At 48.3% G+C, this 17,597-nt stretch overlaps 1 protein-coding gene across 4 annotated transcripts in view; it reads right to left on the bottom strand.

The window, feature by feature from the left end:
* The window catches only part of FAM120B (family with sequence similarity 120 member B), a 240,479-nt gene that overhangs the window by 170,401 nt on the left and 52,481 nt on the right, over positions 1-17,597 (bottom strand). For all 4 annotated transcript variants that reach the window (XM_073545102.1, XM_073545101.1, XM_073545103.1 and 1 more), the window contains exon 5: positions 15,070-15,242. In XM_073545102.1, the coding sequence (XP_073401203.1) occupies positions 15,070-15,242 (173 nt within the window). The remainder of the gene's footprint in view (positions 1-15,069; positions 15,243-17,597) is intronic.

Genomic DNA, 17,597 nt, shown 5'->3' with positions numbered 1-17,597 from the left:
AGATACATTTAAAAAACAGATCATAGAGCTTCTTGTAAAGGATAGTGTGCCTATTTCATTATTTTCACGATCAGCTTTTATGTGTCTGAATGGGGAAATGGCCCGCAAGCTTGGTGTTTCTCTGGAGAGAGAGAGTATTAGAAAATTAGTAATTGAAGAAGCTTTTAAACAAAAGGAAGAACTTAAAAAAACTCTCAAGGGACGCTTTCTGTTTCTTAAAATGGATGCCTGCACACATCACAGAGTGAACTATTTTGCCATCAATGTCCGATTTGTTTGTGACAAAAATGAAATACCGTATTTTTCGCTTTATAAGACGCACTTTTGTTCCCCCAAATTTTGGGGGAAAGTAGGGGGTGCGTCTTATAATCCGAATATACGGGGGAGGGGGTGTATATATATATATATGTACTGCAGGGTCCAGGGGAGGTGGGGGCAGCTTTGGAGCGGTGCTGTGAGCTGGTAAAAGCTGCCGAAGGGAGCCTTTGATCTCCTGCTCCCGCTCATATAATATGCACTGCCGCTGTCCATCACCATGGTGCTGAAACCGCACCACGGTGACTGGCTGGGGGAGCGGTGCATATTATAGCTGCCTGCGCCCTCCTTTGATCGCACATGATCCCCTGTGTTAGATATCGCCCCCATGCTGCTGCCCATAGTAAAATAAAAAACTCTTTCCTTACCTCCTCCAGCGCTGATCTCCCGGTGTCTCTGCTGCTGCTGTCATCAGCACTCTGCTGTGCTGATCACATGACCGGCTCTGAGAACCAGGAAGTGGAGGAGGAGCTCAACCACACTGAGGGAGACACGAGGAGGGACAGCGCTGAGAAGGTAAGGAAAGAGTTTATTTTACTAAAAGCAGCAGCATGGAGGCGATATCTAACACAGGGTGATGTGTGCCAGCCACAGGGGGGCCAGTGTGCCAGCCACAGGGGGGCCAGTGTGCCAGCCACAGGGTGATGTGTGCCAGCCACAGGGGGCCAGTGTGCCAGCCACAGGGTGATGTGTGCCAGCCACAGGGGCCAGTGTGCCAGCCACAGGGTGATGTGTGCCAGCCACAGGGGCCAGTGTGCCAGCCACAGGGGGGCCAGTGTGCCAGCCACAGGGTGATGTGTGCCAGCCACAGGGTGATGTGTGCCAGCCACAGGGGGGCCAGTGTGCCAGCCACAGGGTGATGTGTGCCAGCCACAGGGGGGCCAGTGTGCCAGCCACAGGGTGATGTGTGCCAGCCACAGGGGGGCCAGTGTGCCAGCCACAGGGGGGCCAGTGTGCCAGCCACAGGGTGATGTGTGCCAGCCACAGGGGGGCCAGTGTGCCAGCCACAGGGTGATGTGTGCCAGCCACTGGGGGCCGTGTGCCAGCCACAGGGTGATGTGTGCCAGCCACAGGGGGGCCAGTGTGCCAGCCACAGGGGGGCCAGTGTGCCAGCCACAGGGTGATGTGTGCCAGCCACAGGGGGCCAGTGTGCCAGCCACAGGGTGATGTGTGCCAGCCACAGGGGCCAGTGTGCCAGCCACAGGGTGATGTGTGCCAGCCACAGGGGGCCCGTGTGCCAGCACAAGGGGGCTATATTCAATATAAGGTGGCCATATCCAGATTAAGGGGGCTAATTTTAGGGTGGGGGGGCTATGAGGGACATATACCCTATATGATTTGTTAGACGGACACTGGCATTATAAGACGGACCCCATTTATTAAAAAATTCTCTATTCCTTCACCACATTTGGGGGTGCGTCTTATAATCAGGTGCGTCTTATAAAGCGAAAAATACGGTAGTTACCAAGACATTGGCAGTAAAAGACACAAAAGCTCATCACACCAGTGAGTTTCTCCAGGTCTTGGTGGAAAAGGTTCTGCAAGACTATGAACTTAAAAAAGAGCAAGTTCTTTCTGTCATAACTGACAATGCTTCAAATATGATAAGTACTATTAAGCTAATGAATGAGAGTAATGATGGTGACCAGCAGCTAGAAGAACATTCTGGGTCCACAGACACAGAAATGCTTGAAATAGAGGAACACAGTATTGTAACTGAGGAGCAAACTGAAGTTGCTTCAGATGAACAGCAACATGATAGTTTAGATGATCTTGTTGAAACTGTGTCAATATGTTCTTTCATTCATCACATGCGCTGTGTTGTGCATACGCTACAGCTGGCTATAAGAGACAGTCTGCAAGAAGGACATGCTGCTGCACTGATTGGCAAGGTGAGAAAATTGGCTACTGTTGCCAGAACCCCTAAAGTTGACTCAATTTTGAAGAGACGTGCTGGAAAAGGGGCAATTATTGATCAAGCCACACGATGGTGCAGTACTTACTTAATGATTCAGCGCTTGGTTGAACTGAAAACCTTTCTTGTAGACATGGCTAACCCTCAACTGACGCTAAATGAAAGTCAGTGGAATCAGGTGACTGAGCTGGAAAAATTGCTAGAGCATCCATTTACAGTGACTAAAAAATTACAAGCAGAGGACTTAACTCCAGATATTTTCTTAAAGGAGTGGAAGAACCTGATGTTTCGCCTGTCCCAAAGAGGAGGGTTAATTGCAAGTGGCATTGCTACATCAATGAAACGGAGAGAGGAGCTACTATTACGAAATAACATTCTTTTGGCAGCTGTTTATGTAGACTCAATGCATCGGATTCTTCTAGATGATCAACAGCTAAGTAAAGGAAAAGAAGCTCTGTTTGAAACAGCAGTAAGGATGAAAGGGTTGCAGAACAGTCAGGAGGAACAAGAAGAATTTGGTCGTCCTGCCACATCTTCACCCTCATCATCAACTGATGAAGAATTTAATTTTGAAAAATATTTGGATCACAAGGACCGTGCAAAGCGTTCCCGCATAGAAGAGTCATCCCCATCAAGGAACACAGCCAGTACATTTCAGCAGAATTTTTCATGTGCACTAAAAGAAATTGAGAAATTTGACCGTTCATCAAAAATAACAGTGCAACAAGCGATTCCTCTGTATCCTGACATTGTCAGAGATGTTGCCCGAGTGGTTACTGCTTTGCCACCAACACAAGTTAGTGTAGAGAGGTTGTTCTCTGCTCTCAAAATAATTAGATCAGATTTGAGGGCATCCGTGAAGGAGGATCTGACAGAGGCAATACTTTTTCTGAGGACAAGTTTATAGATTTCTTCTTATTAACTGCATAAAAGTGTTTATTGCATATTTACTTACAGTTTAGAAAAGTTTATAAAAGTTATTTGCTATATTCTAATTGTATTCTAATAAATGTAGTTTTTGCTCTAAGTGGTCTGATTACTTATATGATGGTGAGAAACTGAATAAGCACGATGTTTAATATTTTACAACAGTAAATTTGTTGTTATGAATTGGCCATTTATGAAGGAGTCGGAGTCGGAGCCGGAGTCGGAGCCTGATAAAATCCAGGAGTCGGAGTCGCAACTGTGGCTTACCGACTCCACAGCCCTGCTGGGAACGCGAAGTCGGGCGCATGTAAAGAAGACAGGAGGCCGTCGGAAGGCGAGAATAACTTTTTTTTTTTAGTTAATTCTCTTTTTTACAGATTAAGGCCTGCGCCTGCCGCTGATTGGTCGCGGACGCCAGTGGCAGGCGCAGCTTACCGTTACAATCAGCGGCCCGCGATTTCGGTTACAGACAGATACGATAAGGCGTTTCTATATATATACTGTAGATATATATATATATATATATATACATACACATACACACACACACACGCGCACACACACACACACACACACATACACAGTGTGTATATATATATATATATATATATATATATATATATATATATATATATACACACATACACAGTGGGGAAAAAAAGTAGTCAGTCAGCAATAGTGCAAGTTCCACCACTTAAAAAGATGAGAGGCGTCTGTAATTTACATCATAGGTAGACCTCAACTATGGGAGACAAACTGAGAAAAAAAAATCCAGAAAATCACATTGTCTGTTTTTTTTTCATTTTATTTGCATATTATGGTGGAAAATAAGTATTTGGTCAGAAACAGTCAATCAAGATTTCTGGCTCTCACAGACCTGTAACTTCTTCTTTAAGAGTCTCCTCTTTCCTCCACTCATTACCTGTAGTAATGGCACCTGTTTAAACTTGTTATCAGTATAAAAAGACACCTGTGCACACCCTCAAACAGTCTGACTCCAAACTCCACTATGGTGAAGACCAAAGAGCTGTCAAAGGACACCAGAAACAAAATTGTAGCCCTGCACCAGGCTGGGAAGACTGAATCTGCAATAGCCAACCAGCTTGGAGTGAAGAAATCAACTGTGGGAGCAATAATTAGAAAATGGAAGACATACAAGACCACTGATAATCTCCCTCGATCTGGTGCTCCACGCAAAATCCCACCCCATGGGGTCAGAATGATCACAAGAACGGTGAGCAAAAATCCCAGAACCACGCGGGGGGACCTAGTGAATGAACTGCAGAGAGCTGGGACCAATGTAACAAGGCCTACGATAAGTAACACACTACGCCACCATGGACTCAGATCCTGCAGTGCCAGACGTGTCCCACTGCTTAAGCCTGTACATGTCCGGGCCCGTCTGAAGTTTGCTAGAGAGCATTTGGATGATCCAGAGGAGTTTTGGGAGAATGTCCTATGGTCTGATGAAACAAACTGGAACTGTTTGGTAGAAACACAACTTGTCGTGTTTGGAGGAAAAAGAATACTGAGTTGCATCCATCAAACACCATACCTACTGTAAAGCATGGTGGTGGAAACATCATGCTTTGGGGCTGTTTCTCTGCAAAGGGGCCAGGACGACTGATCAGGGTACATGAAAGAATGAATGGGGCCATGTATCGTGAGATTTTGAGTGCAAACCTCCTTCCATCAGCAAGGGCATTGAAGATGAAACGTGGCTGGGTCTTTCAACATGACAATGATCCAAAGCACACCGCCAGGGCAATGAAGGAGTGGCTTCGTAAGAAGCATTTCAAGGTCCTGGAGTGGCCTAGCCAGTCTCCAGATCTCAACCCTATAGAAAACCTTTGGAGGGAGTTGAAAGTCTGTGTTGCCAAGCGAAAAGCCAAAAACATCACTGCTCTAGAGGAGATCTGCATGGAGAAATTGGCCAACATACCAACAACAGTGTGTGACAACCTTGTGAAGACTTACAGAAAACGTTTGACCTCTGTCATTGCCAACAAAGGATATATCACAAAGTATTGAGATGAAATTTTGTTTCTGACCAAATACTTATTTTCCACCATAATATGCAAATAAAATGAAAAAAAAAACAGACAATGTGATTTTCTGGATTTTTTTTTCTCAGTTTGTCTCCCATAGTTGAGGTCTACCTATGATGTAAATTACAGACGCCTCTCATCTTTTTAAGTGGTGGAACTTGCACTATTGCTGACTGACTAAATACTTTTTTTTCCCACTGTATATATATCCACACATATATATGTATATATACACTCACTGGCCACTTTATTAGGTACACCATGCTAGTAACGGGTTGGACCCCCTTTTGCCTTCAGAACTGCCTCAATTCTTCGTGGCAGAGATTCAACAAGGTGCTGGAAGCATTCCTCAGAGATTTTGGACCATATTGACATGATGGCATCACACAGTTGGCGCAGATTTGTCGGCTGCACATCCCTGATGCGAATCTCCCGTTCCACCACATCCCAAAGATGCTCTATTGGATTGAGATCTGGTGACTGAGGAGGCCATTTGAGTACAGTGAACTCATTGTCATGTTCAAGAAACCAATCTGAGATGATTCGAGCTTTATGACATGGCGCATTATCCTGCTGAAAGTAGCCATCAGATGCCTGTTCTTAGCTGAGAGGAGTGGTACCCAGTGTGGTCTTCTGCTGCTGTAGCCCATCTGCCTCAAAGTTCGACGCACTGTGCGTTCAGAGATGCTCTTCTGCCTACCTTGGTTGTAACGGGTGGCAATTTGAGTCACTGTTGCCTTTCTATCAGCTCGAACCAGTATGCCCATTCTCCTCTGACCTCTGGCATCAACAAGGCATTTCCGGCCACAGAACTGCCGCTCACTGGATTTTTTTTCTTTTTCGGACCATTCTCTGTAAACCCTAGAGATGGTTGTGCGTGAAAATCCCAGTAGATCAGCAGTTTCTGAAATACTCAGACCAGCCCTTCTGGCACCAACAATCTTGCCACGTTCAAAGGCACTCAAATCACCTTTCTTCCCCATACTGATGCTCGGTTTGAACTGCAGGAGATTGTCTTGACCATGTCTACATGCCTAAATGCACTGAGTTGCCGCCATGTGATTGGCTGATTAGAAATTAAGTCTTAACACACAGTTGGACAGGTGTACCTAATAAAGTGGCCAGTGAGTGTATATATATATATGTATATATATGTATATGTATATATATATATATATATATATATATATATATATATATATATATATATATAGTCATGGCCAAAAGTATTGACACCCCTGCAATTCTGTCAGATAATATTCAGTTTCTTCCTGAAAATGATTGCAAACACAAATTCTTTGGTATTATTATCTTCATTTAATTTGTCTTAAATGAAAAAACACAAAAGAGAATGAAGCAAAAAGCAAAACATTGATCATTTCACACAAAACTCCAAAAATGGGCCGGACAAAAGTATTGGCATCCTCAGCCTAATACTTGGTTGCACAACCTTTAGCCAAAATAACTGCGACCAACCGCTTCCGGTAACCATCAATGAGTTTCTTACAATGCTCTGCTGGAATTTTAGACCATTCTTCTTTGGCAAACTACTCTAGGTCCCTGATATTTGAAGGGTGCCTTCTCCAAACTGCCATTTTTAGATCTCTCCACAGGTATTCTATGGGATTCAGGTCTGGACTCATTGCTGGCCACCTTAGAAGTCTCCAGTGCTTTCTCTCAAACCATTTTCTAGTGCTTTTTGAAGTGTGTTTTGGGTCATTGTCCTGCTGGAAGACCCATGACCTCTGAGGGAGACCCAGCTTTCTCACACTGGGCCCTAAATTATGCTGCAAAATTTGTTGGTAGTCTTCTGACTTCATAATGCCATGCACACGGTCAAGCAGTCCAGTGCCAGAGGCAGCAAAGCAACCCCAAAACATCAGGGAACCTCCGCCATGTTTGACTGTAGGGACCGTGTACTTTTCTTTGAATGCCTCTTTTTTCTCCTGTAAACTCTATGTTGATGCTTTTGCCCTAAAAGCTCCACTTTTGTCTCATCTGACCAGAGAACATTCTTCCAAAATGTTTTAGGCTTTTTCAGGTAAGTTTTGGCAAACTCCAGCCTGGCTTTTTTATGTCTCGGGGTAAGAAGTGGAGTCTTCCTGGGTCTCCTACCATACAGTCCCTTTTCATTCAGATGCCGACGGATAGTACGGGTTGACACCGTTGTACCCTCGGACTGCAGGGCAGCTTGAACTTGTTTGGATGTTAGTGGAGGTTCTTTATCCAACATCCACACAATCTTGCGTTGAAATCTCTTGTCAATTTTTCTTTTCCGGCCACATCTAGGGAGGTTAGCCACAGTGCCATGGGCTTTAAACTTCTTGATGACACTGCGCACGGTAGACACAGGAACATTCAGATCTTTGGAGATGGACTTGTAGCCTTGAGATTGCTCATGCTTCCTCACAATTTGGTTTCTCAAGTCCTCAGACAGTTCTTTGGTCTTCTTTCTTTTCTCCATGCTCAATGTGGTACACACAAGGACACAGGACAGAGGTTGAGTCAACTTTAATCCATGTCAACTGGCTGCAAGTGTGATTTAGTTATTGCTAACACCTGTTAGGTGCCACAGGTAAGTTACAGGTGCTGTTAATTACACAAATTAGAGAAGCATCACATGATTTTTCGAACAGTGCCAATACTTTTGTCCACCCTCTTTTTTATGTTTGGTGTGGAATTATATCCAATTTGGCTTTAGGACAATTCTTTTTGTGTTTTTTCATTTAAGACAAATTAAATGAAGATAATAATACCAAAGAATTTGTGTTTGCAATCATTTTCAGGAAGAAACTGAGTATTATCTGACAGAATTGCAGGGGTGTCAATACTTTTGGCCATGACTATATATATATATATATATATCCATCAAAAATTGAAAGCAGCACGCCTTTGCTTTCAATTTTTGATTGATGCTTTAAAGGTTTGGTATATACCTGGGAGCGTGCACCCCCTTTTTTCTTATATTGTTTGTGCTGCTTTATCCCTTTTTCAACATATATATATATATATATATATATACACACACACACACACACACACACAGTCACACACACTGCTCAAAAACTAAAGGAAACACTAAAATACCACATCCTAGATATCACTGAATAGAAAATCCCAGTTGCAAATCTTTATGCATTACATAATGGAATGCATTGAGAACAATGAAACATAAACATGGATTTTTGTGAGTACTCACCGTAAAATCCTTTTCTCCGAGACGCTCATTGGGGGACACAGAGACTGTGGGTGTGTGCTTCTGCCGCCTGGAGGCCGACACTAAGTGTACAAAAAAAGAGTTAGCTCCTCCTCCGCCGCATACACCCTCGCCCCTAGGCCGGGCGTAACTCAGTTTAGTGCATAAGCAGTAGGAGAACGCGCCTTAAACTCAGGCAAGAAACTATATGTCTGAAAAAGGGGGCCACCCTAAACCTTGTACAAGGAATTGTAAAACTCAAAATAAGTAAATGCCAACTGGCTGATAGGGTGGGTGCTGTGTCCCCCAATGAGCGTCTCGGAGAAAAGGATTTTACGGTGAGTACTCACAAAAATCCATGTTTCTCCTTCGTCTCATTGGGGGACACAGAGACTGTGGGACGTCCTAAAGCAGTCCTCTGGGCGGGATCTTAGCTCACCCAATCCATGCTAATTTGCGCCCCTGATTAGAGGTGCGCAACTGCTGCCTGGAGAATCTTTCTTCCCAGGCTTGCATCCGAGGATGCCTGGGTATGTACGTTATAATGTTTGACAAACGTATGTAAACTGGACCAGGTAGCTGCTTTGCATACCTGCTCCGCTGAAGCCTGGTGTCGTAGTGCCCATGAGGCACCCACTGCCCGTGCCGAGTGAGCCTTGATCCCTGCCGGAACCGGCGTGCCACTGATTTGATAAGCTTCTTGGACCGTCAGGCGAACCCATCTGGCCAAAGTCGCTCTGGACGCAGCGAGCCCCTTCCGCCGTCCCTCTGGAACCACGAATAGAGAATCTGTCTGGCGGAATGGCGCCGTCCTTGTCACATACCTCCTAAGAGCTCTTACCAGATCCAGGGTGTGCAAAGCCTTCTCTACCCTGTGCACCGGTGCCGGGCAAAACGAAGGTAAGACGATGTCCTCGTTGATATGAAATGCAGACACAACCTTCGGCAAGAAGGGGGGAGCTGGCCTTAAAACTACCTTATCCTTATAAAAGGTTAGGAACGGTGGTTTACAAGATAAGGCCGCCAATTCCGAAACCCGCCTAATAGACGTTATGGCTACTAGAAAAACGACCTTTCTGGACAGGTAAGGCAAGGATACCTCTTGCAATGGTTCGAAAGGGGCCTCCTGAAGGGCTCTGAGCACCAAGTTCAGGTCCCATGATTCCGTCGGCGCCTTATAGGGGGGTACTAAATGTGCGACCCCTTGCATAAACGTCCTAACCTGCCAGACGGAAGCGACTTTTCGTTGGAAAAGTACCGACAGGGCCGAGATTTGCGTTCTGAGGGAACTCGGGGCCAACCCTGCGTCCAGCCCTGCCTGTAGAAAAGCCAGTACGTTGGGGATCGAAAAAACCAGAGGAGCCACTTCACGATCCCTACACCAATGGAAGAAAACTTCCCAAGTTCGATGATACACCCTCGCCGAGGAAGGCTTTCGGGCACTCACCATCGTGGCCGCCACATCGCGTCTGAATCCTGCCTGTGTTAACAGCCAAGATTCAATGGCCACGCCGTCAAACACAGGGCCCCTAAGTTCGGATGGCAGATCGGCCCTTGGGACAGTAAGTCCGGCCGATCTGGAAGACGCCAGGGTACGTCCACCACTAGTTGGACCAGATCTGCGTACCAGGCCCGCCGGGGCCAGTCCGGGGCCAGCAGAATTGCTGGAACCTTCTCTCTCCTTATTTTCCTGATAACTCTTGGAAGCAGCGGCAGCGGGGGGAACAAGTACGGGAGACGAAACTGGCTCCACGGGAGCACCAGCGCGTCTGCTGCGATTGCCTGCGGATCGAGGGATCGAGCAACAAACCTTAGCACTTTGGCATTCTCTCTGGATGCCATAAGGTCCACGTCTGGTGTCCCCCACCGTTGGCAGATCTGCTGAAAGACCTCGGGGTGCAGGGACCATTCCCCTGCCGCGACCCCCTGTCGGCTGAGAAAATCTGCCGCCCAGTTTTCGACTCCTGGGATGTGCACCGCTGAAATTACCACGCGGTTCTTCTCCGCCCAACGTAGTACCAGTCCGACCTCGCGCATGGCTGCCTGGCTGCGCGTGCCCCCTTGATGGTTGACATATGCTACTGCTGTAGCATTGTCCGTCTGGACGCGCACCGGCTGGTGTCTCAGGAAACACTGGAAATGTTGTAGGGCCAATCGTATTGCCCGTATCTCCAGAATGTTGATCGGGAGAACTATCTCCTGAACGGACCACCGCCCCTGGGCTATGTGACTCTGGAAAACTGCTCCCCAACCTTGCAGGCTTGCATCGGTCGTCACCACCAACCATTGTTCCGGGGGAAAGGGTTTCCCCTGGACCAGAGACGAGTCGCGAGTCCACCACCGGAGAGAACTCCGTACCAGCGGAGACAACTTGCACCGATGACTGAGAGACAGCAGCCTCCGGTCCCATGCTGTCAAGAGCGCATGCTGAAGCGGACGGAGATGGAACTGGGCAAACGGGATTGCTTCTATCGCCGCCACCATTCTGCCCAAAACACTCATGCCATACCGGATGGACCTGGAGCCCGGCTGTAGAAGGTTCCGTATCCCTTGCTTGATTTTTTGCGCCTTGTCCTGAGGGAGGATCACCAGCCCCCGGGAGGTGTCGAAAATCATGCCTAGGAACACAATTTTTTGGGCTGGAACCAAGGACGACTTGCTCCAATTGATCAGCCAGCCCAGACGGGCCAGGGTATCCAGAGTAATACTGACATTGTCCTGGCACTCCTGAAACGACGGCCCCTTTACCAAAAGGTCGTCCAGGTAAGGTAACACCGTTATGCCCCGTGCATGCAGGATGGCCATAACCACCGCCATTATCTTTGTAAAGACTCTGGGGGCAGTGGCCAGACCGAAGGGCAGAGCCACGAATTGGAAGTGACGTCCTCCGATCGCAAATCGCAGGAACCTCTGGTGTGGGGGGAATATCGGAATATGCAGATATGCATCCTGCACATCGATTGAGGCCAGGAATTCCCCTGGATCCATGGCTGCAATGACCGAGCGGAGGGATTCCATCCGGAATCGCCTGACCCTGATGAATCTGTTTAGGATCTTTAGATCCAGAACCGGCCTCACAGTCCCGTCTTTTTTGGGGACCGAAAAAAGATTGGAGTAAAACCCCTGCGACTCTTCGCTCTGCGGCACTGGGGCGATGACCCCTTTGTGCTGTAGCGACGCTACAGCCTGTAACAAACTCTTCGCCTGCGAATCTGTTATGGAAAGTCGCGAACGGAAGAATCGCTGAGGTGGCCGTCCGACAAACTCTATCTTGTACCCGGACGATACAAGTTCTGCCACCCAAGAGTCGCGTGTCACTGCGACCCAAACGTGGCTGAACCTTAGTAGGCGTCCGCCCACTCTGTCGTCCGTAGGTACGGAGTGCCTCCAGTCATTTAGCTGGAGGTTTTTGGGGCTTGGCCCCCTTCGCTCTGGGTAAATGGCCTCGGCCTCTACCCAGCGGATTGGCCCTGTAAGAGACTTGTCTTTCCCTACTCTGGCCATCGTTTGCGGAGGAGTATGCCCTGGCCGAAGTCCCCCCCAGGGGCTACGAAAGGGTCGAAAACGCCTTTGCGTTTGCCTGAATGCCGGGCGACTTCTCTGCTGCGGAAGGAAACTACTCTTCCCCCCTGTGGCTTCTGAGATAAGCCTATCCAGCTTCTCACCGAACAGTCGATTGCCCTGAAACGGCAATGAGGTTAAGGATTTTTTAGAGATAGAATCCGCTTTCCACAGTCTCAGCCATAATGCACGCCTAATGGCGATCGCATTCGCCGCCGCCACCGCCGAACACTCGGCCGCGTCCAGTGAGGCGCTGACAAGATAATCACTTGCTCCTGACATCTGATTTGCCACCTCTAAGACCTCCGCGGGGAGATCCCTGTCCTGGAGGGCCTTATACAGAGCGTCCCCCCACGAAACCATGGCCTTAGCCACCCAAGTCGCCGCAAAGGAGGGGGCCAGAGCCGACCCTGCTGCCTCATATACCGAGCGGGCAAGCCCGTCCATGAGGCGATCAGTTGGGTCCTTTATAGAGGAAACACTGGGTATCGACAATAGCGATCTTGATGCTAAACGTGACACCGGAGGATCCACTACTGGCGACTCTACCCAAGCCTTATGGAGCTCAGGAGGAAACGGATACTTTGCCTGCAGCGCTTTTTGCATTGCAAAACGCTTATCCGGGTGATCTCTATGTTTCTGGACTAGCTCCTCAAACTCCGGATGCGTGGCAAATCTTCTATGTGGTCGCCTGGATTTCTTAAAAGAGACCTTGTGACCTGAGGCTGTGGGCAAATCGTCCTCGATCTCTAAAGTCTGGTTGACTGCCTCAATGAGACTGTCCACCGAATCCTGGAACCCCAGACTCTCTAGATTCCAGGCCTCTTCCTCCTCTCCTTCATCCTGATCGCTCCCAGAGCTTAGTGACGGGGAACGGGATGCCCTAATACCCGCCGCCGAAGCCCCGGAGGGTCCGGCCGACGGGGAACGAACCCTCTTGATATGAGCTTGCCTGGTACTGGAGCGACCTCTAATGGTTGGAGGGTCCTGAGACGAGGACGAGCTCTCTTGCGCTGGCAGACCCCCCTCCCTGTTCCTGCCCGGGCCCTGAAGGGATTCAATTGCCCTTGTAAGGGACAGCATAGACTGCGATAAGGACACCGCCCATTCCGGGGGGTCCTGACCCCTGGGTTCAGAAACAGTGGGGGGCTCCTGGGCGCGCTCCGACTCACAGGCTTCACAATATTTACCCGCCTGTGCCTTTGGCAGCCTGACCCCACAGGACACGCAAACCGCGTAAAGGAAAGAGTGAGCTTTCCCTTTGGCAGACATACTTGCACAGGCTGAAGGCAGAGTAGAAGGAGGAGGAGGGTAACCTCTTCCTTGACAAGCAGCGTGGTTCTCCACACGGAGTTACACTCACCCACCGGCTCCTGTCTGCAGTACCCCTGCGTGGATGCGAGGTGTTAGGGCGGAAGTCTCTGGGATCTGTGCGCCCGCCGTTTCTCTGACCTCCTGCCCTATATCGCACGTCTCCGCAGCCGCCACCGCCGCGTCAGCGGGCGGGATTTCCGGCTACCACCGGAAGTCAGCGGGCGGGACTTCCGGCTACCACCGGAAGTCGGCGCGCGGCCTCGCGCGATACACGCGGCTCCTCTTGCAGCGGGGCCGCGGCCCGCTCCGATACACGCGGCGTGCGGAGCCCGGGTGCAACGCCCTGGCTACCGCTACTCACCAGCGCCAATTTGCGGTGCGCTCCCGGAGCGGACCCATATATTAAATAGGTGAGCAGGACCATTCGCCGTGCAGGGGGGGGGGGTGGGGTCTGGCTCTGTCGGTTTTACTCGCGGCCTCTTCCCCTGTACCGGAACCCCCGCTCCTGGGCGCTCTCACCTGCGCCTCCGATTCAACCCCCTGGACTCACAACCAAGGGGTGGACGGGGCCTCCATACACTGCTGCTGTAGGAGAGGAACAACGTGGAGGCTGACCACTGGTTCTGCTCACACGCGCCTGATGAAGTTTGTGGGGAAACCGAGTCCTCTAATCAGGACGCGTTGCCCCTCTTTCGTTAAAAAATAGATGTCTGGAAAAAAGTCCCAGATGTGTCCCTCGGTGCGGGAGAGGACACGTGGAGGGTTACTCACACGTGGTCGCCCGTTGGTGATTTGGGGAGATCGGATCCTCTCTATAGGATCCGTCGCCCCTATCTTATCTTCATAGAAAAGAAGGAAGGGAAAAAAAAAAAAAAAAAAATCTAGTCTGGAACTCCAGACTGCGTGTGCCTCCATCAGACACTAAGCAAAAACTGAGTTACGCCCGGCCTAGGGGCGAGGGTGTATGCGGCGGAGGAGGAGCTAACTCTTTTTTTGTACACTTAGTGTCGGCCTCCAGGCGGCAGAAGCACACACCCACAGTCTCTGTGTCCCCCAATGAGACGAAGGAGAAAAATGATCACTGTAAATCAAAATCAATATCCCATGTAGGTCTGGAATTTGAATCATACTCAAAATCAAAGTAGAAAATCAAATTACAGGCTGATCCAACTTCAGTTGAAATGCCTCAAGAAAAGGAAATGATGCTTAGTAGTGTGTGTGGCCTACTTTCTCCTCTTCTTCCATCACACAAAAGGGAAACCCGTCAGACTCTGGAGTTGATGAAACTTTTTGGAGCCAAGTTGCTTCTTACCCGTGCAATCAAGGTCTTCGCCCCTCCCCCACAAGTTCCAAAAAAACTCAAAGTTCCGGCCTTTGATAATTGGGTGCAATGAATCCTGGACCACGCCGACCTCCTGGGACTCAGTACCATGGGCCTTCTCAATGACCATTCTGTGCACTGGATAGTCTTTAGCATCCCTTTCAAATGCAGTGAACCCCCACCATCTTCCCCAGGATCAAATGGAGAGGGAGTGTGCAAATCCTACAAATGACCATTTTCAGTTTTTTACAACTGATAAAATGATTGGAAACTCTGGTGTGCATAATAATTTCGAACACGGTGTAGAACTGTTGGCTACGTTTTGTGAAGAGGGGGGATCCCATCAACACTATACAACTAGCCAATAATAACTGTTACGTACATAATGCACTTTTGCTTTTTACTTATTTAATTATAGCAGGGTTTTTTCCTTTCATTTTGTCTTTTATAGGTTTTATAATGCTGACATTACCTGAACTGTCAAATATATCAGCAGGCAACAGGTTGCAGCAAGCTGGCTGTCCAAGCTCCTCAGTCCCTCTGTCCATCTCTCCACATGGAAGCATGCCATACATGTATAGAATCTCTGTCTCTGAATGTCAGGGTTCTTAGAAAGCCAAAGCTCCCGAGCAGTCGGAGTTCCACCTACACATGGAAGAGAAATGCTCAAGCTTACAGTATGTACACAAAATACATTTGCTTTAGTAGAGTCAATATCATCAAAAACACAGAAAAAAAATTGCTCAATCTACAAAGTACATCATCATGAATATGCCTGTTTATGAGTGTTTAAAGGACGGCCAAAGAAAGGTCAAAGATACGACCAAAACTTGGAAAAACTCTAAAGCACAGGGAAAAACTACCTTACAAAAATTAATAACACAATACTTAAGGACATTTCACGTACAATGCATGCGCTGTGAATGCTGGCGGGAACTGTCAAGAGCTGAATGGCTGTGTACTAAGCATGCTAAATGCCTTCCTAACAATTCAATCCCATACCTGATTGCAATCTGACCCTGCCTCTAAGGCTGTGTTCACACGTAGCTTTTTTGGGGGTTTTCGCGGCGATTTTAAACTCGCGATTTTGCCGCGAAAACGCAAAACAAAAAGCATCCCATGCAATCCTATGGCATTCCGCACATGCTGTGCTAATCTGCGGATTTTTCCGCGGTGCAGCATGCTCATTCTTTGTGCGAATCGAGGAAAATCCGCACACATAGGAAAGCATTGTTCTGCTTACTTTCCACATGTGACTGTGCCCACCTTCCGATGTCCCTCGCAGCGTCAACAGGCCTCAGCGATGCTGCCGGCAGGTCCCGTTCCCAGTGATGGATTGCGCCAATGACCTTTTATGACGTCACGGTCTCGCGACACCGTAGCGGTCTCACGAGACCGCGACGTCATCAAAGGTCATTGGCGCAATGCATCACTGGGAACGGGACCTTCCGGGAGCATCGTGATGATCGGGTACGCTGAGTGGGACGTCGGAAGGTGAGAAAAACACGATTTTTATTTTTTTTTAATTATTTTTAACATTAGATCTTTTTACTACTGATGCAGCATAGGCAATCTCAATAGTAAAAGTCATAGTTACTCACCAGTTAACGGTATTTTTCGGAGTCCATGACAGCACCACCTGAGAGAGGGGATCCGCCCTTGAGGAACAGGAAATCCTACAGATACATAAGGGCGGCACCTCTCCCACGCATCAGTTGGTTTTCAGAGCACAAGAGGACCACCAAGGTTAGTAGCATAATTTATGTACAATACTTTACACAACTACTCATTACCAGTGTACATATAAGCGGAAGAAGTGCACACCCAAATTTAAACTAAAGGGAGGGAATATACGGGTGATGTCATGGACTCCGAAAAATACCGTTCAGTCGTCCATGACAGCACCACCTGAGAGAATTACAGAGAATAATAATTACTTTAGGGAGGGACTACAGCCTGCAGAACCCTGACAACAAAGGAGAGGTCTGAGGAAGCACCCAGGTCTAGTCTATAATAATTGTAAAAGGTGCTCGGAGAGGACCAAGTAGCTGCCTTACATATTTGGTCGATCGAGACTTCTGATCTCTCTGCCCACGAGGTTGCCATGGCCCTGGTGGAATGCGCCCTCAGCTTGCCAGGAGCCGGTTTGCCCTTTGACGTGTATGCTAATGAAATGGCCTCCCTAATCCACCTCACTAGCGAGCTTTTTGAAGCCCTAAGGCCCTTTCTAGTGCCCTGATAGGAGATAAACAAGGCATTATCTTTTTTCCAGGGGTCGGTAACTGCCAGGTACTCTAGGAGACATCTCCTAACGTCTAGAGTGTGTAGTTTCCTTTCCTTATCATTCGTGGGATTAGGGAGGAAGGATGGAAGGACTATCTCCAGAGTTCTATGGAAACTGGAGGCTACTTTAGGCAGGTATGCTGGATCGGGTGTAATAATTACCCTGTCGTCCCTGAATTGTATGTAAGGAGGAAGTCTAGATAGTGCCAGGATGTCACTTACTCTACGGGCTGATGTCAACGCTACTAGAAGAGCCACTTTAAGAGACAGGTTTTTTTGTCCGTGAGGACTAGGTTTAGGTCCCATGGCATAAATATATCTTTTATTACCGGTCTGGACCTGCCTGTTGCCTTAATAAACCTATTCATCCAATAGTTACTGGCGATGTTGCAGTTAAACAGGGCCCCTAAGGCTGATACCTGTACTTTAAAGGGCATGTCACACTAAGAGATATCGCTAGCAATATCGCTATAACTTGTGACGTTATAGCGATATTGCTAGCGATATCGCTGTGTCTGATACTTACCTACGACCCGCTCCCCCGCTGGTTATCGCTGATCGCGCGAGAACGTCCTGGACTTTTTCTCGTCGTCAGCTTCCTGCGGCGCTTCCTGCTGTGACGACGAGCGACGCGTGGAGCCGGGCGGGAGGACGCAGGATCGCCTGGTGTGACAGGTAAGTAGCGACCCCCGTCCCCTGCGATGTCGCTGGTGAGAT

This window comes from Dendrobates tinctorius, unplaced genomic scaffold (assembly GCF_039654945.1).
Source record: "Dendrobates tinctorius isolate UK_male_01 unplaced genomic scaffold, ASM3965494v1 ptg000140l, whole genome shotgun sequence".
Taxonomy (NCBI): Eukaryota; Metazoa; Chordata; class Amphibia; order Anura; family Dendrobatidae; genus Dendrobates; species Dendrobates tinctorius.
This window is presented reverse-complemented; position numbering and strand designations above follow the sequence as displayed.